Source organism: Lutra lutra, chromosome 8, assembly GCF_902655055.1.
Source record: "Lutra lutra chromosome 8, mLutLut1.2, whole genome shotgun sequence".
Lineage (NCBI taxonomy): Eukaryota > Metazoa > Chordata > Mammalia > Carnivora > Mustelidae > Lutra > Lutra lutra.
Window position 1 is genome coordinate 98,655,557 of NC_062285.1, and position 23,339 is coordinate 98,678,895.

Here is a 23,339-nt window from a genome sequence, read left to right on the forward strand (position 1 = left end):
CATTTTAAAAATCACAAAAATAAGACATAAAATACAAGCTTTTAGCAAAGTTAACTAGACTTCATTGTTATTTGAGACTACTGAATAAACTACCACTCAGTAATGTTAAAGTACATTTTTTTGGTGTTTTCTCCATGTCATTTTCATGTTACCGTCCTGATAACATGCTCCAAATTCTCCCTGAATCAAATTATTTCATTAACAAACATACATCTGTCTACCTTAAAACTAGTCTCATTCATAGAGAAAAACCTAAGTCTTTTTAAATCCTGTTTTCTGTTGTTGATAAACTTATCAGTTTGACCACCTACCATAAAAATAAAGCAGCTCTTTTTCTTCTGCTGGACCCAACACATATCCTCTGTTCATTTTATATGTTATTCATTCTATGCCTGCTAGGCGCTAACCTCTATGAAGAACCAGCCAAGGGCTAATGACTTGACTCAAAGATGACATGATTATCTGCCCTTAAGTTCCTCAAAAGTCTTCTGAGAGAAAAATATATATATTTGTAATACAATATGATAAATGCTATTAAAGAAATCTACATGAAGTGCTTTGGTAAATGCTGTTGAATTAGAATTTTAAAAGCATATAAACTTCAGACCTTTTTCCAAAAAACTTTTCCCTTGAAACAAAACTGATTTCTTCTTATGACTTACCAAAGGAGACGGAAGGATATCCGAATTGACCTGAATTATATACAGTGTTCTTTTAATGAGTTGTAAGACATTTTTCTCCTTGAAAATGAACACTGAACAAATTAGTTGTTAATGGTATCATTTTAACAGGAAAATACAACTAAATAAACTACTGTATCAGCCAAGTACTCAAGTTTATTTGACATTTGATATTTTTATAAAATAACAAACTTTGCTAAAAGATCTTTACAAATAATTTAGTTCAGAGTCTCAAGGTCAACAAATCACTACGGCATCCATTTGATGTCTTATTCTTTACAAATATTCTGTGCGGTAAGTAGCATTATCTCCAATTTACAAATGAAGAAATCCTTGTTAATGTTATTTATTTATTTAGATGTTTAAAATGTGCCAAGTGGCACAAAGGATAGAAGTGCCAGCAATCTAGGAAGTGCAATCCTAGATTGAGCAATGGTCTCCAGCCTTCAAATCCTCTACTTTGCCCTCCACATTATAACTCCCATCCAACATATGAATCATGTTACTAAAGTAGGACAAGTCATGTGTCTCAAAAAACTAAAATAAAAAAATTTATATATGTAGTTAAGATCATCTATGAAATCACTGTAGATCTTTTCTAGGTAGATTTTATAATGTTGGTATATTATCTCAGTTCTCAATGTTAGAATACGGGTAAATTTTAATTTTGGTATAATAGAGAAAATAGTTCATCTTTATGCCAGAATATGGGATTCTGTAGGTATTTAGACAGTTGAAAACTTCCTAAAATTAATGATTTTATAATGTATATTAAACAATTACTATTGTATTCTGAGAATGTTATTAAAAAATTTTTTACAAGGAAATTACTGTCATGACTTTTTTTTTTTTTTTAACAAAATACACATGAATAGCTCTGTGGAAGTCTTTCCCTTACATGGACCCACTAAAATATTTCTGTAAAAATCCTTTACCCTAAATTGAAGCAAACTGTAAACAGAATAGGGATTATGTAAAAACTAGAAGAGGAATTATCATTTTTATTTTCATGGCTCAAGTTATATCTAAGCATGCATTATAGTTTATTTGCAGTGGTTTTTTCGGGGGGTTTTTTTGTTGCTTTTGCTGTTCTTTTTTAAGATTTTATTTATTTATTTGGGAGAGAGAGCACAAGAGCACGAGCCAGGGTGGGAATGTGAGAGCAGAGGGAGAAGGCCAAGCGCGGAGCACAGAGCCCAACACGATGAGCGCAGAGGACCTGGAGATCATGACCTGAACCGAAATCAAGAGTTGGACAACTAACTGAGCCACCCTGTGCCACTGCACTGTTTCATACTGGTTATGCAATCTAAACCAGATATACAAAGGGCTATAAAAATTCTGTCTCTCCCAACAATAATTCAGAAGCTCACACAAAGATTTATTTGTAAATACAATTACCAAAGCATGATTTTAATAACAAAACAGGAAATAAGATGTGATTTTTTTTAGTTTTATTTTTCTTTAAGACTATTTGACAGAGCACAAGCAGGGGGAGCAGTAGAGGGAGAGGGAGAAGCATGCTCCTGGCTGAGCAGGGAGCTCGACGCAGGGCTCAATCCTAGGACTCGAATCATGACCTGAGCCAAAGGCAGACCCTTAACAACTGAGCTACCCAGGTGCCCCATAAGATGTGATTTTTTTTAATTCATTTTTTAATTTGATACTTTAATTCAAAAAATACTATATTAATATTCACTAAAAGACACTGAGCAAACTAGGATGAACCAAACAAGGTCTCTGTCCTCAAGACTACTGGAAGGAAATATTCCATTTGTTTACTCCTGCTCCCTACACTCTTCCTAATGTCCTTTACAATGAGTCAAATCTAATATAAGAAATCAGTCTTCAGATTGCTGCCTAGGCTTTTAAAACTTGTGCTCCAAAGGTTGAAAAAGAAAAACTTTTGAGTTTAATATCAAGAAAGGTATGTAGGATGCCTGGATGGCTCTGTTAGTTAAGCAACTGTCTTCAGGTCTGGTCATGATATTAAGGTCCTGAGATTGAGCCCTGAGTTGGATTTCCTGCTCAGTAGAGAGTCTGCTTCTCTCTCCTGCCCCTATTCTCAACTCGTGCTTGCTCACTCTCATAAATGAATGGATAAAATCCTTAAAAAAAAAAAAAAAAGAAAAAAGAAAGCAGGTACGTGCCTATCTCTTAGGTGAACTTTCAGCTTGTTTAGATACAATATTTCAAACCTTATCTCTAACTCTTCTCCATTCTCTTGGACTTCCTATTTTCATGCTCTCCTTAACCAACTACAAGTGCCCTTCCCTCAGCTTGGTCACTTAAATTTGTCATCTTTCATGTCTTAGCCCTGACAATCCCTCTTTCTATGACACTTCCCTTAACATACTGAAGTGACATTAACCCTACCCAATTATCTGGTGTGACTGATACTGGCCAGTCAACTTGCTGAGGTAATTCAATTATTTATCTGTACCAAACAGAATGAGACAAAAATAAAGTGAGCACATAATTTCTTCAGGAAGACCATATATAAATTTAGTCAAGTAAGATGGACACTACTATTTAATCCCACTTCACAGTTATTTAGATTTCTTACCAAAGAAAAGGATGTTAAGTTGTCTTGGCATGTTACTTAAATTTAGAATTGTGTGTTTTTAAAAAGTACTCAGTAGTTAAAAAACAAACAAACAAAAACTACTTTTCAAAGAAAAAGTACTCTGGACTAAAAAACATTTGGGTACTACACCTGAAACTCATTTGCCTCCTCCTCTTACATTGTCAGCAATCGAATGAAAAAGTTCAGATATGTCATAATTATCACTTAATTTTAACCCAGGCACACAAGTTAATTTCAAATGCGACATAAGCCACAAGGTTCAAACTTGATGTTAACAAGACATTCTGTTTTCTAAATGAATTGACTGAAGGCACACACTTAAAATGAGAGGTGTAGGAACAGAGTTCCACAATGTAAGTGGTGTCACGACAATAAATTTGAGCTCAAGAGCAGGAACTATGCCCCACTTTATCTTTACATCTCCAGCAACCAGCCGTGTCCCTCACATTATAGGTGCTAAACAGTGTCATTTTAAATAATGTTCTCAGTCATGAAACTGCTCCTCCAAAACAATATATCCCCTTTCCCCTTAAAAAAAAAAAAAAAAAAAAATCCATAATATTAGGTGCCCCTGGGTGGCTCAGTGGGTTAAGCCTCTGACTCTTGGTTTCAGCCCAGGTCATGATCTCAGGATCCTTAGAGCAAGCTCCGGGCTCATCAGGGAGTCTGCTTGAGGTTCTCTCTGTCCCTCCCTCCACTGTGCTCTCTCTCTAAAACAAATCAATAAATCTTTTAAAACCATATTATTATATGGCATGAACTTTTTATAGATGAAAAAGCATTTAATTACGGTTGAAATGGACTTACTGGGTTTAAATTCACTTGCACTCCTGTTTTCTATTCCTACCCTAGTGGTAGTTTCAATCTTCCCTGAGTATGTTCTCAAATGCAAGATTCTAAGACTCCAGATCACTATTCAGAGGAGAAATTCAAACCCGGGGGCCCTTGGGTGCTTCTGCTAAGCCGCAGTCCTTGGAGCCGCCTTTTAATGCTCACGTGAGTGAAGCCACGCCCTTAGATGGCGGCAGCGCATGCGCGCAGGAAAAGGAGACGCGATTCGGCATGTGGGTGAGCTTCAGGGTCCTCCGCCTGGCGGTCTGGACCTGAACTTTGGGGCGGTTCCCGCGGCTGTTGCGACGGGACCGCACCCCACCGCCCAGGGCTCACCCTCGGAACCCACCTGGTTCTGGCTGCGCGCCTTGTCTCTGTGCGACCGACGGCCCCCCCCACCCTCGACCCCGCGTCAGCGCGTGGGCGTGTGGTGGAGGCGGAGCCCGCTGTCCAGCTCCGGCGATTGGCTGATTCCGCTTTCCTTTCGCCTTCCTGGCAGCGGAGCTCAGGTGTGAAGTGACGGTGGGTGTAGGACCCAGCGCTCGTAAGGAATGAGCTTTGCTTTTCCAGTGAGACCTTAACATCGCCCACAGGAGTTTGAGCTAACCGTCAGCCGCAGTTTCCAGAAATAGTTAGGATTTATGTTATTTTTGCGGTCGGTGGAAGATGTTGGCATTTATGTTTGCCTCCGGGAATTTTTTACTGGCAACTTAAACGACTTATTTTTCCCTAGAAACACTATTCTGTCCCTCAAGGGCTCATGTTATTTTCCATGACAGGTCCTGACGACAATATTTGCAAAAAGTATATAAAGATGATAACCAATATAGTTATATTGAGCCTGATCATTTGCATTTCTTTAGCTTTCTGGATTATGTCTATGACTGCAAGCACCTATTATGGTAAGTATGAATGTTCTGAGTTGTTTTCCTCTAATCTAATTGGTGGAATTGAACATTGTATCATTAATGAAATCCAAAACTTGTGTCTTATGAGTGGTTATAAATTATGTTTTCCTAACTTCCACAGCCTGAATTTAATTTACCAACATTAAAATATAAACACTGCTTTGAAGATTTAAAAACCTTTAATAAAGGCTGCCTCTGATAATACTGGTTAAACATTTCAAAATACATTTCTACGTTGTGTGTAGTTATTACATCTACATGAGAAATAAGTGAAATGAAATACAGTTTTGTAAAACAATTGCAGTGATGCTTTTAGTAAGAATGTCTGTAAGTAGTTTATCAGTTTTAAATATCCTGTAAAAATAGCAATAAAAATAAAAGGTGGTATAATGTTTACATTTGGAGTTTTGGAGGATTTGTCTGGTCTTTGGTCACTTCAAAAGAACAGACATCTTTTTAAAATCTGAAGCCCAACTTTATAAGATATTCTGGACTCAAGCCTAGACAGTTTTGAATACTCCTTAGAGTTTAAGTATGCCTTTACAGAAATTTCCTTGGTAGTCCTATAAAAATGGAATTCTGTTCAGCTGAAAGGAAAAAGTGAGAGTGAGAAAGGGATTGCCATTTCAGACCTTAGCCTTCTTCAGAGACATGTGAATAATCGAATGAGTGGTGTTCAGGTTCAGAGGCTTTCAGACTTATTCATTCATAATGATTCACAGTAGAGCATGAGGGTTTGAAGAGAAGAGGTATGAGAGGAAATTCTTGTGTGTGCTATTATTTTGTGTTTGTTTGTGCTATTATTAAGTCTGACTTGAACTCAATGGAATAAACCTGGATTTATAGACCAAAGTGTCCCTCTGGAACCAGGCACCTGATTTTTGCATCTTAAACCACAAGAATTGTGTTCATTTTCAGAAGAAGAATTTTTGTTTTTGAACATTTGGCCTGCTTTGCCTTCCATTTTCCCATTTTTGATAGAAATGTGGGCCAAAGCAATAGTTCACATTTTTCGTCACTGTACTTAACTTAGTCTTGGTGTGTAGGAGTCTGTCAGGAACTGTGGGGATTTTAAACGAGAAAGCTCTGACCTGTCTAAAGACGGTGGTCTCTCTCCACTGTGGTCAATTCTGCCATGTGGGCCTGAGCATCCAGTTTTTAAAACAGAAGCCAAGGTTCTGGGTTTTTATATGAAATCTCCTAATCTTTAAATATTGACTCCCAACTCTTTGAAAACATTATGCTAGCCAAACAAACAAACAAACAAAAACATCTGTGAGGTGAATGCGACCTTTGGAAAAATCAGTTGCTAATTGTTGAATAGAGGTGTGTAGCCTGTAAGAATGTTACTTTAAAAAATAAATCTCTCTAAAAAGCAGAAAGAGGAATAATTGAATCCTGATAAGAAAGTAGTTTGTTCTGTACAATTCTTTTTTTTTTTTTTTTTAAGATTTTATTTATTTGACAAAGACCTAGTGAGAGGGGGAACACAAGCAAGGGAAGTGGAAGCAGGGAGCCTGATGTGGGGCTCAATCCCAGGACCCTGGGATCACAAACCCAAAGGTAGACACTTAACAACTGAGCCACCCAGGCGCCCCATGCTCTGTACAATCCTTGAGATTTAATACATGTCTCCTTTTCAAAACAGTGGGGAACAAGATATATATTTCAAATCTCCAAATATGTATGAAGTACCAAAACTTAGTACTTACTTGGTCATTTCCCAAAAGAACTGTCTCTCTGGAAATACACAAATCTTAACATATTTTACTTTGGTGACTTCATCTCGGTTTCTCTGCTTATGATAGTATTTTAATCCAGAATGCAGTTATCAAAGCTTATAGCCAAGACTTACCTGTAAATTTAATTTTTTAGGTAATTTACAGCCTGTTTCTCCTTGGCGTTGGCTGTTTTCTGTTGTTGTTCCTGTTTTGATCGTCTCTAATGGCTTTAAAAAAAAAAGTCTAGACCACAGTGGGGCTTTAGGAGGTATGTTTTTCTTTTAACTGTTTATGTAATAAGTGCTTGCTTATATAATTTAAACTCATGTTTTCTAAATTCTGAACTTAAGAGACTATAAATCCCATTATGCATTTTAGACAATGATAAAGTTGTTCCTCAGCATTCCTATTCTGTCAGAATTTCAGATACTGACATACTCAGTGCAATGTACATATTTAACTTTCAATTGATATCAAGTGGATTAATAGGATAGATTTTTTAGTTCCTTGATTATTTTGCTCTTTCAGTTGTATTAAATTACCTGCTGTCAGAAACATTGGAGCACTCCTGGTAGGTGTACAGTAGAGGAGCTGTTGGAAAGAATCATTCTAGGAAATTGCTATTAGTAGCCTCAAACAAAGCAGTCCAAACTAAGTATCCTAGATTTATTTTTCATAACTGAGTTAGGGATAGGCCAGATTTTTGTTCTTTTAGTACATATTTATTGAGTACTTACTATATGCCCCTCTTTTGGAAACTGGGGATATGGCTGTGAACAAGGCCAAGATTTCAAGTTCTGGTGGAACTTTTATTCTTTATAACAGGTAACAAAATACATAAAACTTTTTATATAATGATAAATTTTATGAGAAAAATTAAGATAATAAAGTGTGTATGTTAGGGAATGTGGGCGTTCTTTTGTATATAGGGTCAAGCATAACCCTTTACTCTAAGGAGGTAGTTTTGAACCAAAACTTGAAGAAGCTAGCAGTGAGAAGGTCAGACAAGCATGTTCCAAGCTGACAGAATAACATGTGTAAATACCCTGACATATACTCTGGCTTATTTAGGTATGAGAATAGACTCATTTGACTGGAAAATACTTAAAAAACAACAACAACAAAAAAAGGGAACATAGAAAATTAAAGAAATAGGCAAGGACCAGGTAGGTAATAAGGAGTCTTGGACACAGTAAAGATTTTTTTTTTAAGATTTATTCATTTTAGCAAAGAGAGCGTGTGTGTATGAGTAAGAGCTCAAACGAGGGAGGGGCAGCGGGAGAGAGAGAGTCCCAAGCAGACTCCCCACTGAGTACAAAGCTTGATGCAGGGCTGACCCCAGGACTCTGAGGTGATGACCTGAGCTGAAACTGATGCTCAACCAACTGAACTACTCAGGCGCTCCATAGTAAAGATTTTATTCCAAACTAGGTGGAATCTCCCCTGCCTCAAATCAAGGGGGTGACATGATCTGATGTGACATCAGGACTCTCATATAATGCTAGTGTTATAAGCCCCAAGCCATGAGGATTCCCCCTCAAATACGACATGCAGGATGAGATCACTACAGAATGACATTTATTTATTTGTTTGTTTATTTATTTTTAAATATTTTACCCATTTGACAGAGAGACACAGTGAAAGGGGAGTTGGAGTGGGAGAAGCAGACCTCCCACCAAGCAGGGAACCTGACTCGAGGCTTGATCCCAGGATCCCAGGATCATGACCTGAGCCAAAGGCAGACACTAAATGACTGAGCCACCCAGGTGCCCCCAGAATGACAATTATTTAGAACTGGGAGGTCTTTTTTTTTTTAAAGATTTTATTTATTTATTTAGAGAGAGCATGCGCTTGGGGACAGAGGGACAGAGGGAGGGGGGAAAGAGAATCTTAAGCAGACTCTGTGCTGAGTGCGCAGAGCCCAACACAGGGATCCATCTCACAACCCTGAGATCTTGACCTGACTGGAAATCAAGAGTCGGTCACTTAACTAACTGAGCCATCCAGGTGCCTCTCCTAGAAGCGTGCCTTCATGTTGAAGCCATCTACCCAACCTTCAAAATACTGCTACTGGTCATTAGTCCTAATTTAGCACTGTAAACACACTCTGCTGCCTCTGATCTCATTGAGAGATTATTTTGAGAATAAGGAGGATCACATGAGGGGACATATGGGAATGTGACTATAAACTGTAAAGCACTGAGTAGATGATTTGTTCGAAGGAGGTATTATATAGTCCACTTATTCATTGTGTTCCTTTGAACTCAGTATGGACAGTCTGTCATTGGATTTTTGGCTTGACAAGTTTTATTATTTTTTAAAGAATATATTTACTTATTTGTCATCAAGCAAAAGCAGAGGGAGCAGCACGCTGAGGGAGCAGCAGGCTCCCTGCTGAGCAAAGAGCCCAATGTGGGCCTCGATCCCAGAACCCTGAGATCATGACCTGAGCCAAAGGTCATGCTTAGGAGCCAAGGAGATGCTTAACCAACTGAGCCACACAGGCATCGCTTGACTTGACAAGTTTAAATTTAATTTCACTTACCAGGACTATTCAGCTTGGTGGCTTACTGGTTTTTTTCCCAGTCATCCATTCAACAAGCGTATTGTTAGGGTCTCCTATATGCCACATACTTTTCTCGGCACCTAGGATTTAGTGATAAACAAAATGGATAAAAATCCCATTGTCAGAGAGCTTACTGTTTTAGTCAGGGGACACAGATGATAAAAGAGATGGGTTTGAGGCATTTAATCCCCAGAGCTATATGCTGTAAGTGTAGTGGAAATGCACGCAAATGGAGAATTGTCTAGAAAGGCCAGTGGTTGTGCTTCGTGTGATTTCATAAGAGTGGCCTTGCTTTTTTTAAGTCACCAAATTGTGTCTGGTGTTCAGTCTTTCTGAAATAAAAGCGTCATTTTGTCAGATAGCCAGAGCTGATCAGACCTAATAAAACCAGTTTCTGTTGCTCATTGTCTCATGGGACTGGTATATGAGTCAGAGTTCAGACATAGTTAGGAGTTGCAGAAAGTACCAAGGTATTTTTAGACTACATGAAAGAAATCATTCTTTAAAAGTACATTGCCTTAAGATTATTTCTTCATTCTGAACCTGTCATCACCATGAACATTGATCATTTCATGTGGTATTTCAAGGTGATTGAAGTAAAAAGGATGTAGATGATTTGTAGCAGATGCTTAACTGACTGAGACGCCAACAGAAAGACTTTCTACAGAAATAGAAAGCTGGTCCCCTGTTCTATTATTTAAGAAAATACTATTTAATACTAAACACCTGTTGAATGTCTGTTCCATTAATAGTTTTGTTTAACATGTTAACAAAAATCTTTATATAACAAAACAATATATTTATCTTAAGAGTTATAGAGAATGGAAGTTATTTTTTTTGTTTTGTTTGTTTGTTTCCATTTTAACCAGGCTTCACGTTCAACACATGGCTTGAACTCACGACCAGAAGATTAAGAGTTGCGTGCTCTACTGACTGAGCTAGCCAGGCCTGAGAATGGAAATTGTTAATGATAAAGTTAGTCAGGGATGGAAGAATTTGTACTTAGAAATACAAGCAGGCAGCCTGGACAGGGCCGCACAAGATAACAGTGGCTTAGTGTGGTTGTCTCATTTTAGGAAGCCGGTCCCCAGCCCTGCAGGGCCAGAGGTGGATTCTCTTCAGACTCCCTACCCCAAACTGGAAGTTTAGTCTTAAAGCACCCAAACTTGTAAGAGACTAATTAACAAAGAATGTAAATTTCTTGAGTGCCACTGATCCGTGTGCTCAACAGCAGAGTTAGCACATTCTCTCCCCAAAAGGAGGTCTATAAAATTATTATTTAAAAAGTGCTTATAAAAGGGCACCTGAGTGGCTCAGTTAGTTAAGTGTCTGCTTTCAGCTCAGGGCATGATCCCTGGGTCCTGGGATCGGGCCCCATGTTGGGCTCCCTGCTCCAGGGAGCCTGCTTCTCTCTCTCCCTCTGCCCTTCCCCCTGCTTGTGCTCTCTTTCTCGTTCTCTCTGTGTGTCAAATAAATAAATAAAAGCTTAAAAAAAAGTGCTTATGGGGTGCCTGGCTGGCCTAGTAGAGTATGTGACTCTTGCTCTTGGGGTTGAATTCAAGCCCCACTTTGGGCAAAGAACTTTAAAAAAAAAATGTGCTTATCAGTTGGAAAGAACACTTAGAGAATGCTACCTGTTATGTAAAGAAGAAAGGAAGATAAGAAAACATGCATTATATATACTTTATAAAAAGAAACACAGTAATGATATGCTAAGAAACAATAAAGTTTGTTATCTACAAAGAATGGAGGGAGAGCAAAATGTGGAGGGAGAGGGGCAAAGGGACCTGGGAGGAAGTGACCCTTTTCTTAGTATACGTTTTTGTGTAAGTTTGACCTTTGAAAGCATGCTAGTGTTCTACATATTTAAGAAAGAAAATAGTAAGGATGGGAAAAGGGGGAATCTAAAATTGAAAGCAAACTAAAACAAATGAACCCAATTGTATTTTGAATCAATACTATAAGCATACTGGAGGGAAAAAAAGAAAACTTAGGAACATAGCATTTAACTATATTCCTTCAGTCTTAGATTAAGGGGAGGGGAGAATGCCAAACAAATCTAAATTATTTTAGTGTGGTTCTAAAAGTTTTAAATGTGATAGGGGATTGAGAAAAATGAGTGAAATTAGCATTGTTGTTTGAAACCAGGTTCTTACCATGGAAAGAGGCATTCAAATGTGGAATGGGGAAAAGCAAGAGAAAACCTGTAGAGATGGATTGTAGTTGGAGTTATTGGTGTGATCTTGTGATTTCTAAAATACGTGTGTGTGTGTGTATATATATACATGTATATATGCATATTTATATGCATGTGTGTATACCTTGTGTTCATGTGTGTGTGTGTGTGTGTGTGTGTATTCACTTGCCCTGTCCACAAAAATCAAATATACCCCAGTAGCAAAGAACACACTGTGAGCCTAGATCTTGACCCTCAATATCCTTCCCCACTAAAATGTACCAAAACTCCTTAGAGAGATGACCGGTTCCAGGACTGGGGAAAACTGGGTTTGGGAAGAGGTTAGAGCGTCTTGTTACACCAGAAAGAAAGAAAATGTGAGAAAGAAGAAAAAATGTGGGTTTATGTCATATGGTTCAGAAGTGAGCTTATCTATTTTGTCTGGTATTAGTGTAGCCACTTCTGCTCTCTTTTGGTTACTGTTTGCATGGAATATCTTTTTCAGTCCTTTTACTTTAAACCTTTAAGTCTCTATAGAGTTAAAGTGAGTTCTCTATAGACAGCATTGGACTATGTGTTTTTATTTCATTTTGTCATTCTGTGTCTTTTGATTGAAGGATTTCATCCCCTTACATTTACTTTTTTTTTTTAAGACTTTTTTTTAAAGTAATCTCTGCATCCAATGTGGGGCTTGAATTTACAGCCCCAAGATCAAGAGTTACATGCTCTACCAACTGAGCCAGCCAGGCACCCTTATTCCTTAGAATTAAAATAATTACTAAGGAGAAACTTATTTCTGTCATTTTGCTATTTGTTTCTCTTTATCTGCTTCTCTCACAGTTTTTTTTGTTGTTGTTCATTTCTTATATTACTGTCTTGTTTAGTGTTTAATTTTTTGTAGTTAAATGTTTGAATTCCTTTTTTCATTTCCTTTTGTGTATATTTTACAACTGTTTTCTTTGTGGTTCCCATGACAATTACATATAACATCCTAAAGTTAGAACATTCTTATTTGAATTTTTGCCAGCATAACATCAATAACAAACTCTCTTAATTTCTTCTGTACTTTTTTTTAAGATTTTATTTATTGGGACACCTGGGTGGCTCAGTCAGTTAAGTGTCTGCCTTCAGCTCAGGTGGTGATCCCAGGGTTCAGGGATCAAGTTCCACATTGGGTTCACTGCTTAGCGGGAAGCCTGGTTCTCCCTTTTCCTCTGACACTCCCCCTGCTTGTGCTTTCTCTCAAATAAATAAATACAAAATCTTAATTAAAAAAAAAAGATTTTTTGAAAATAGAGCTACCCTATGACCCAGCAATTGCGCTACTGGGTATTTACCCTAAAGATACAAATGTAGTGATCCGAAGGGGTACGTGCACCCGAATGTTTATAGCAGCAATGTCCACAATAGCCAAACTATGGAAAGAACCTAAACGTCCATCAACAAATGAATGGATAAAGAAGATGTGGTGTGTATATACAATGGAATACTATGCAGCCATCAAAAGAAATGAAATCTTGCCATTTGTGACAACATGGATGGAACTAGAGGGTATTATGCTTAGCGAAATAAGTCAATCAGAGAAAGACAACTATCATATGATCTCCCTGATATGAGGAAGTCAAGAAGCAACATGGGGGGTTTGGGGGATAGGAAAAGAATAAATGAAACAAGATGGGAGGGAGACAAACCATAAGAGACTCTTAATCTCACAAAACAAACTGAGGGTTGCGGGGGTGGGGGGAGAGGGTGGTTGGGTTATGGACATCGGGGAGGGCATGTGCTATGGTGAGTGCTGCGAAGTATGTAAACCTGGTGATTCACAGACCTGTACCCCTGGGACTAATAACACATTATATGTTATTTTTTTAAAAGATTTTATTTATTTATTATTTATTTATTTTTAGATTTTATTTATTTTTTGAGAGAGAGAGAGCACAAACAGGAGATGGAGAGAGAAAATCTCTCTCTTTTTTTTTAAGATTTATTTGAGAGAGAGAGTACAAGTGTATGTCGGTTGGGGAAGAGACAGAGGGAGAGGAAGAAGCAGACTACTCTGGTGAGCAGGGGAGCTTGATGCAGGCTTGAACCCAGGACTCTGGGATAATGACCTGAACTGAAAGCAGGCATTTAACTGACTGAGACACCCAGGTGTCCTGGAGAGAGCGAATCTCAGGCAAACTCCTTGCAGAGTGTAGAGCCCGTTGCGGGGCTTGATCCCAGGACCCTGAGATCATGACCTGAGCTGAAACCAAGAGTTGGATGCTTAACTGACTGCACCACCCAGACACCCCTCTCCTTTACTTTTGAAAAATGATTTGGCTGGATATAAGCTTCTTTGTTTGACAGATTTTTTTCCTTTTCTTTTCACACTTTGAGTATATCAGCCCAGTACCTTCTGGCCTCTGGCCTTCTGGCCTCCAGCTTTCTGGCCTCCAGAGTTTCTGATAAGAAACCTGTTGATAATCTTATTGAGGATCCCTCATATGTGATAAGTTGCTTACCTCTCTGTTTTCAAGATTGTCTTTGTCTTTGAACAGTTTGGTTATAACGTGTCTCAGTGTGGCTCTCTTTGAATTCATTCTACTTGGAGTTTGCTAGGCTTCTTTCTTGTATGTTTATATGTATGTCTTTCATCAAACTTTGGAATAAAAAAAAAACTTGGTAAGGTTTCAGCCATTATTTCTTCAAATAATTTCTCTGCCCCCTTTTCCTTCTCTTTTCTCCTTCTGGGCTCTCCCACATGTGTGTTGTTCTCCTTAATGGTGTCCTATATATCCCACAGGCTCTGTTCTCCTTTCTTCATTATTTTTTCTTTCTGTTTTTCATATGGGATCATTTCCATTGCCTGTCTTCAAGTTTGTTGATTCTTTCTTCTCCCTGCTCTAATGTGCCTTTGAATCTCTACTGAGTTGTTTTCAACTCCAGTATTCCCTTTCAGTTTCTCTTTAGATTTCTATCTCTTTATTAGTATTTCTATATTGTCCCATATTGTTCTCTTGACTTTCTTCATGTCTGCTTTTAGTTCTCTGAGCATCTTTAAAACGGTTGAAGTCTTTGCTTAGTAGGTCCACCATCTGGCCTTCCAGTCTCCATTCATTTTTTTTTTCCCTTTGAGTGGGCCATACTTGTCTGTTTCTTCATATGCTTCATGATATTTTTGTTGAAAACTGGACATTTAAATCTAACAGTGTGGCAGCTCTGGAAATCAGAATTTCCTCTGTCCCCAGGGTTTGCTCTTTTTCATTTTGTTTTGTCTTGCTTTTGATTGTCGCAGCTGTCTTTGTGCCAGGGATTACCTTGATGTGTAAACCTAAGATCTTCCCAGTCTTTTCTGAGCCTATACCTTTCCCTGGGTATGCACTATCACCTTCTAATTTTCCCCATAAATGGAGTTTCTTTTGAATGTCCTAGTCTTTAATGTCTGGCTTTCCAAAGGAGGAAAAACAGAAAAATGAAGGGGGGTTAGCATCAGTCTTTTAAATCCTTTGGAAGTCTCTTCAGCCAGAAAAGAAAGGGCTTGTAACAGTTGGGGGGTGAAGTGTAATAACGGCTGCCAGCCTCTATGTCTATACCTCCATAATCAGAAGCAGCAATCATTGACCAGAATACAAATCCTGAGACGTGCCTGGGTGACTTAGTTGTTAAGCATCTGTCTTTGGCTCAGGTAATGATCCCAGGGTCCTGGGATCAAGCCCTACACTGGGCTCCCTGCTTGGTGGGAAGTCTGCTTCTCCCTCTCCCACTCCCCCTGCTTGTGTTCCCTCTTTTACTGTGTTTCTCTGTCATATAAATAAATGAAATCTTTAAAAAATATCAAATCCTGGTATGTGGACGATAAGTCTTTCCTGCCCAACCTGGCTCCCACAAGCTGTGTGCAGACTGCACCTGCAGTTCCTGCCCTGCCTGCCATGGGACTGGGAGTGGGAGATGGGTAGGAGGCTACACTGTTAAGAAGTGAAATTTACCAAAAAAAAAAAAAAAAGGGGGCGCCTGGGTGGCTCAGTGGGTTAAGCCGCTGCCTTCGGCTCAGGTCATGATCTCAGAGTCCTGGGATCGAGCCCCGCATCAGGCTATCTGCTCAGCAGGGAGCCTGCTTCCTCCTCTCTCTGCCTGCCTCTCTGCCTGCCTCTCTGCCTGCTTGTGATCTCTCTGTCAAATAAATAAATAAAATCTTTAAAAAAAAAAAAAAAAGAAGTGAAATTGACCAAAGTTAAGTGCAGTTTCCCTTCCAAGCCTTCCTTTGAAAGTTACAAGCCTTCAGTAGACTCCAAAGTTCCAAAACAGTTTTGTTAGATTCTTCCAGTGCAATTGTTGTCTAGGTGGGAAGACAGATTTCCTGGTGCTTCCTACTCTTCTGTCTTCCCCAAATCCTCTGTTCCATTCATTTTTGTAGTATTAACTAACCATTGTGGTAATAGAAACAAGAGTACTCTGCTGCTTAACCACCAATTTTACTCTAAGAACATTTTCAAAATTTGTAACAAAGGCCTTTAAAGATTATCTGAGTCATTCCAGTGGGGGGTTGGGAGGCACAGAGGGAGAGGGAAAGAATCCCAATCAGGCTCCATGCCCAGAGCCTGACATCCAGGGCTCGATCTAACCACCTGAAATCATGACCTGAACCCAAATCAAGACTCTTGTCACTTAACCAATTAAGCCACCTAGGTGCTCCTATCTGAGTAATTTAAGAAGCTAATTCCAGGGTGCCTGGGTGGCTCAGTCATTAAGTGTCTGCCTTCAGCTCAGGTCATGATCCCAGGACCCTGGGATCGAGCCCCACATTGGGTTCCCTGCTTGGCAGGAAGCCTGCTTCTCCCTCTCCCACTCCCCCTGCTCATGTTCCCTCTCACTTTGTCTCATTCTGTCAAATAAATAAAATCTTAAAAAAAAAAAAAGAAGCTAATTCAGATATGCATCTTTTCTATATAATAACCTATAGGGGAGCACATGGCTGGCTCAGGTGGTTGAACATCCAACTCAATTTTGGTTCAGGTCATGATCTCAGGGTTGTGAGATCAAGCCCTGTGTCACGCTCCACACTCAGCTAGGAGTCTGCTCCTCTCCTTTACCCTCTGCCTCTACCCCCACCCCACCCACTTGCACATGCAATCATGCATGTGCACAATCTTGTTTGTTCTTCTGATTAGACTGTAGGTATTATAAGCCTTCCTTGAAATTGTTCACTCATGGAAAAATGAAGGATGTCCCCTTTCTTCTTTGTCCAAATAAAAGAAACAAAAAAAAGTCTAAAAATCTGAAATCACATTTACAGAAAGTATTCCATTTTTGATTCCACATAAAATCCAGGATTATTTTGGTAGATTTACATATTAAAACATAACTAAGAAACACTATCTCCATCTTCTCACATAGTTTATGAGGCTCAACAAAACGGCATGTGAAAGTTTTTTGAAAAGCTAGCCTGTAAGTGGAAAAAAAAGATCCAGGCTATGAAGGGAAAATATAAAAATTAGAAGCTAGAAAGACTATACAATCTAAACCTCCCTGGGAGATCCACAGTTAATTTGGAAAGTTAGCTATCTATCCAAATATTATATATAAATCACTACTATTTATTGTGTTCTACAATTTGATTATAAAAAGTATGTCTATAATGATAACATACATTCATATATTTATAGTTTGTTTGAAAGGAGGTAAAAATGTAAAAAAATTTTATCTCAATTTAATCAAACCAGTTTTTTTATTTTTTTTTTTTTTTTAAGATTTTATTTATTTATTTGAGAGAGAGACAGTGAGAGAGAGCATGAGTGAGGAGAAGGTCAGAGAGAGAAGCGGACTCCCTGTGGAGCTGGGAGCCCGATGCGGGACTCGATCCCGGGACTCCAGGATCATGACCTGAGCCGAAGGCAGTCGTCCAACCAACTGAGCCACCCAGGCGTCCCTCAAACCAGTTTTTAGTTTACTATTTGGTAATACCTGAATTGGTAAAAATGAAAATGTTTTGGAAATGTACATTTCAGGTCATAATGTAAAAAATAACTGAAAAAAGTTCCATTCTTTTTTTCACTGCATTAATGTATGGAATGAGTATAATTCTGTGTATGTATGTGTTTCTTTCAGGGCTTGTGGTTGGATTTATCCTAACCATTGCAAATTTCAGCTTTTTTACCTCTTTGCTGATGTTTTTCCTTTCTTCTTCAAAACTCACTAAATGGAAGGGAGAAATAAAGAAGCATCTAGATTCAGAATACAAAGAAGGTAAAATGAATTATGTTTGACATCACTTGTAATTTACTTTACTTATAATTTATCACTTTATTTCATCCCAAGATACTATAAGCTTATAATCAGAACATGTTTAGACTGTTGAAATAAATAAATTTTGCATGAGATTAATTTTTTTTTAAAGATTTTATTTATTTATTTGACAGATAGAGATCACAAGTAGGCAGAGAAGCAGGCAGAGAGAGAGGAGGAAGCAGGCTCCCCGCTGAGCAGAGAGCCCGATGCGGGGCTCGATCCCAGGACCCTGGGATCATGACCTGAGCCGAAGGCAGAGGCTTTAACCCACTGAGCCACCCAGGCGCCCCACATGAGATTAATTTTAAGTAGTGGCCTAATTTAGTTTATCTTACTTCAGCACAATAGTAACTGCAGAATTTTAGAAGCATTAAAATCTATCATTATTCTAAAACAATATAGAATGTAAGCAAAGGTACCATTTGATTTGTAGTCATTATTAAAATTGTAGTAATTTTTCTTTCTTTAAACTTTAAGTTCCTGTAACTGCATGATTTTCCTTCTGAAGAGAAAACATTTCTTGTCCTTTTTATCCACTTGTTTGTTTGTAGGTGGGCAGAGGAATTGGGTTCAGGTGTTCTGTAATGGAGCTGTGCCCACTGAGCTGGCCCTGCTCTACATGATAGAAAATGGCCCCGGGGAAATCCCAATAGATTTTTCCAAGCAGTATACTGCTTCCTGGATGTGTTTGTCTCTCCTGGCTGCACTGGCCTGCTCTGCTGGAGACACATGGGCTTCAGAAGTTGGTCCGGTTCTGAGTAAAAGCCCGCCAAGGCTAATAACAACCTGGGAAAAAGTTCCAGTTGGTGAGTATTTAAGTTTTTTTAAGTTCATTTCATTAAAAAATGAAATGAACAAAAAAAATCTGACTTATTGTGTTTCTGACTTAAGAGACTGTTAAGAATTTTAGTCTCCTTAACTGGAAAATTGCTGTCGGCTATTAAATTGATGATAAATAATATTTGCAGGAAATGATAGCAAGTCCTAGATAAACAATACAGAAACACAGAGACGTATCAGGAGGAGAGGAAAAAGAAGAGAATGTTAGAGTGTTTCATGAGGACCTGGTATGTGGTTAGTGCTTTAACATAGATCTCAGTTCCCTGTTACTGTTAACTACTACTACTACTATATTGTTATCTTCGTCATCACCTCCCCTCCCTTTTTTCTTCCCTTCTCCTCCTTGTCTTTTTTCTCCCCTACTTTCTCTTCTTTTTCTTCCTCATGTCCTTTTCATTTTTTTCTCTTAATCATTATCATCATCCTCTTTCATACCCTTAATATTCATGTGAATCGGTTCTTTTATTATTTCCATCTTACTAACAAGGATATTAAGAGAAGTTAAGTAACTTCACTACAGTCACATAACTTAGAAATGGCAAAACTATGATTGAAATCAGGCAGTTTGGCTTCATGGAACCATTCCCTTGCATTGCTTAGAATGTCAGGAGTTAATGAGAAAAGACTTCTTTTTAAGTAGACTGTGGTCTTTGGATTGTATGAAAGAGAACCTTTTCTTCGATTGGTCTTGATAAGATAGGTACCAATTTTGTTTGTTTGTTTCCTTGATTTTATGTGTTTGTTGATTGTTAACCGGATTATTTTATGTTTTGTTTTTTTTTTCTTCAGGGACCAATGGAGGGGTCACAATGGTGGGCCTTGCTTCCAGTCTACTTGGTGGCACCTTTGTGGGCATCACGTACTTCCTTACACAGTTGGTTTTTGTTAATGATTTAGACATTTCTGCTCCCCAGTGGCCAATTATTGCATTTGGGGGTCTGGCTGGATTACTAGGATCAATTGTAGACTCATATTTAGGAGCTACAATGCAGTTTACTGGTAAGTATATCACTTTATTATTGCAACTTGTTGGTGTAGTAAATGGGAAAGAAATATGGGGGAGAAAAACATGGCAATGAAAACAGTCCCAAAGACAGAGGAATCAAGAGGCCAGGAATGACAAGACAGAGTCTTTTCTACAATTCTGATTTAAAAAAAATTTTTTTTTTGTTAAATTAATTGAAAGAGAACTAATTCCACAGAGCAATGAGTAGAAGCTGTTTGGGGTGGATAATAGTGCAGGAAACAGATACTTTTGCTTTGGGGACTTCACCTAATCCCAAGGAAAGCAGAACATTTGGGATCAGATCATTTTAATGCTCCACCTTCCATTTGTTTTCCAAATCCCTTTGAGAGAGAATTGTTGTACTACTCTGTACACATATGACCTGTTTTTCTACTGTGACATAATGCTTTCTGTCCCCACTGAATTTTTAGCCCCAACTCAAGGTATATGGGAGAGTTGGTTTTCCCCAGAATTTTCTATGCTTTGCTTCTAAGCTTTTACTTTATGCTTTTTGCTTTATGCTTTTGCTTCTGAGGCATTGTCATTTCACTGTACTGACATAATCTGTTAGGTGTGATTTCCTCCACATTCTGACCAACCATGTTTTCTCCTTTGATTCATACAGGTAAGAGGCTGGGAGTTTGGGGAGTTTCCTTGTGTACAGTCCTTCCAGTTCTCTTCATGTACCAAGATACTGTTCCTACCCTTCTGCTTTGCTCCCCACCTATCAGAATGTTTTTTTCTTTCAGATTCATTTCTCTTATCTAAATACCAAGGAGGAAGCAGTCTGATTTTAGTTCAAGATCAAGGTCACTAACTCTACACACACACACACACACACACACTCTCTCTCTCTCTCTCTCTCTCTCTCTCTCCCCTTCCCTCTATGTTTTTGGGTCTTTCTGTTTGTTTGTTTATTTAGGAGCCTAGGTTTTATTCTACACTGGGCCCTAACTGGGGAAGTTTCTGATCATGTTGAGTGGATTGAAAAAATTAATATGGGCTGTAGGAAAGGTTAATTCCTTCAGTAAATTCTTTGTATGCCTCCTTTGTGCTGGCACCACGTTGGGTCCTGGGTTTCCATTGCGGAGGCTAAATACATGATTCCTATTCTCAAAGATCTCGCAGGTTGGTCTTGGAGACCTAGTCTTCTAGTTTCATGCTATCTCTGCTTTTAATGTTCTTCCTTCTTCCAGTGAAGGAATTCCAGCAGTGTTGAGAAAACGGTATTGAGGTGTACTAAAACTCACATTTCAAAAAAAGTCCTTGGTAATCAAGGGTTCCATATCTCTCACCTTATAATTATCCACTGAAGTCAATTTATAAGTAGTTGAGACTTTTTCAAAGATTATATTCTTTGGAGGAGAAAAGCTAATTTGTTTTAAATCAAGTCATTTGGATTTTCCACCTCACTTGCTTCTTTTCCACTCCAGGTTTAGATGAAAGCACTGGCATGGTGGTCAGTAGCCCAGCGAATGACGTGAAGTACATAGCAGGGAAACCGATTCTTGATAACAACGCGGTGAATCTGTTTTCTTCTGTCCTCATTGCCCTCTTACTCCCAACTGCTGCTTGGGGGTTTTGGCCCAGGGAGTGAACTTCTTTTCATTTACAAAGGTTGAAACTGTGGTAAATTCAGCTACACTTGCAATCCCAAGTTTCATCCCTAAGAAGAATAATTGTAATTGGCAAAGAGAAAATACTGGCTCTTCCCATATTCGTTGTGATGAGATTCCACATTTTTCCTCTCATTAATTGCCTTGAAACAGCCAACCTCTTTGTAGTGAAAGATAAGTGTACATAGAACTTACTTTTATTTTTCTTCTGCTGAATAGAGCTTCTTGAGCAATGAAGCTCTGATGTCCCTAAATATTGCTGTATGTTGGCCTAAAAGTGTAATGCCACTTATGCCAGTTGCCCAAATTTTAGTTTTGGGTGGTTTAAATTGATGTGTGTGGAAGCCTGAATAAATATACTCCTCATTTCCTCCATTATTTGCCATTTCCAGTTGTGAAAAGTGTGGAGTATGGTTCTTAGGGAGCTACTCCACATGTGTTCTTCCTTCCTCAGGGTTAGTAATGAAAAAAAAAGTAAATGTCCATTTCAGATGACCATTAGAATGCATGAAAAAAATTATTTTTAAGTAAAAGCAAAAGAGATTTATCTTCTGTCCATAAAATGTGCACCTTACTTATATTTTAGTTGATTTTTGAGCAGACATTATCTTGAATTTAATATTTTTTAATGGATTTTCTAGTTGTCTTTGAAATTTATATAGAAATCTGTTTTACTTTGGCACCCTGAACAGTTAGAGTCACTGGAAAACTATCGTAATTATTTTTTTATTTGCTACCTAGAATTGATTGGAAGATGCTATGATTTCCTATTCTGTGCTGAAGTTATGTTCTCCTGTACAATAATAGACTCAACTAAAATGAATTCTACTTTTCTGTTTTATCCTTCACTATGATTTACTGTATGCTAAAGGAGTTTGAAATGGTGTGGATTATTTTGCTGAAAGTATTTAAAAATATTTCTCATGTGATTTCCATACACCCCCCCCCATACTTTTTTGCATTGAAATTGAAACTGAAGAGAGATTCCATGAATAAGCCACCATTATTAAGAGTGGATAAAGCTTAGATTTCTTTACTGGTGACTCTACTACAGTGATAATTGAGAACTGAGTTGATTCCGGAAGAAAGAAAGAAAAAAACAAACAGTTGACACACTTAATCCTTAATCCAGGCAACAGAGAGGGTCTCAATCATTGGTTTTCACCTTTGGGTATACTTTGGAATCACCTGAGTATCTTGTCCTGGGCTTCACTTCGAAGGATTCCAATTTACCTGTTCTGGGTTAGAGCCTGGGTATTAGCACTTTTTAATAAGAGTTCTTGCTGCTGCACATGAGAATCATCTAGAGTGTTTTTTGTTTTTTTAAGATTTTTTTTTTTTTAAGTAATCTATACATTCAGCGTGAGGCTTGAACTTACAACCTCAAGATCAAGAGTTGCATGCTCTACTGACTAAGCCAGCCAGGGTAGGGCATTTTTTTTTTTTTTTCGCTTTTCCAGACAGCTTTATTGAGACACAATTGACACACAATAAGTCGTTCATAGTTAACACGCGTGTTCTGAAGAGTTTTGACACATGGCTACATTTATGAAACCATCAATGCAGTCGAGATAACATTCCTTATTAGCCACTGTCCAAAGTTTCTCCAAGAAAAATATGGAACGCTTCACGAATTTGTGTGTCATCCTTGCGCAGGGGCCATGCTAATCTTCTCTGTATCGTTCCAATTTTAGTATATGTGCTGCCGAAGCGAGCACCAGGGTAGGGCATTTTTAAAAACACTTGCCAAGGCCCCTCCCTAGATCAAGTAAATCAGAGTATCTGAAGGTGAGGCTCATGCATAGGTTATTTCTAGAAAGCTCTCCAGGAGATTCAAATTTTAAACAGGTTGAGAACTACTAAATCAGAATGGCCTAAAGCACTATGCATAAAAGAAGCTTCAAGAGTGGGACTTTGCATTTTATGCAGGCAGTATTAGTAGCAGTGCTGTATGCTGTCTTTATACAGTAATATCTTCTAATAATTATACCGTGTCTTATAGCTACATCACTTACCAGCTCATTCCTGTGTTAGTTTTCGATGCAGCCTGTTTATTCCTATAGCTGTTCCAATATGCCTTTTCTCTTTTCCTGGTGACGCATCCTCATGACATATCATGGAATAAAAATATTTTTTGCAAA

At 38.3% G+C, this 23,339-nt stretch overlaps 1 protein-coding gene and 1 non-coding gene across 3 annotated transcripts; one reads left to right on the top strand and one right to left on the bottom strand.

Annotated features, from left to right (window-relative positions):
• Positions 1-4,283: 4,283 nt before the first annotated feature.
• TMEM19 (transmembrane protein 19) lies at positions 4,284-23,339 on the top strand. 2 transcript variants are annotated; one of them, XM_047740514.1, is made up of 8 exons: positions 4,284-4,335; positions 4,878-5,000; positions 6,882-6,995; positions 17,557-17,694; positions 18,288-18,542; positions 19,366-19,575; positions 21,016-22,624; positions 22,920-23,339. In XM_047740514.1, the coding sequence occupies exons 1-7, from the start codon at positions 4,299-4,301 to the stop codon at positions 21,177-21,179; spliced, it is 1,041 nt and encodes a 346-aa protein (XP_047596470.1). In that variant the 5' UTR covers positions 4,284-4,298; the 3' UTR covers positions 21,180-22,624; positions 22,920-23,339. The 2 variants fall into 2 exon arrangements, with proteins under 2 accessions (XP_047596470.1, XP_047596471.1); XM_047740515.1 differs by lacking the exon at positions 4,284-4,335 and having other exon boundaries at positions 4,614-5,000.
• LOC125108053 (U6 spliceosomal RNA) lies at positions 22,810-22,916 on the bottom strand. Its single transcript, XR_007129743.1, has one exon. It is a non-coding gene; the product is annotated as a U6 spliceosomal RNA (small nuclear RNA).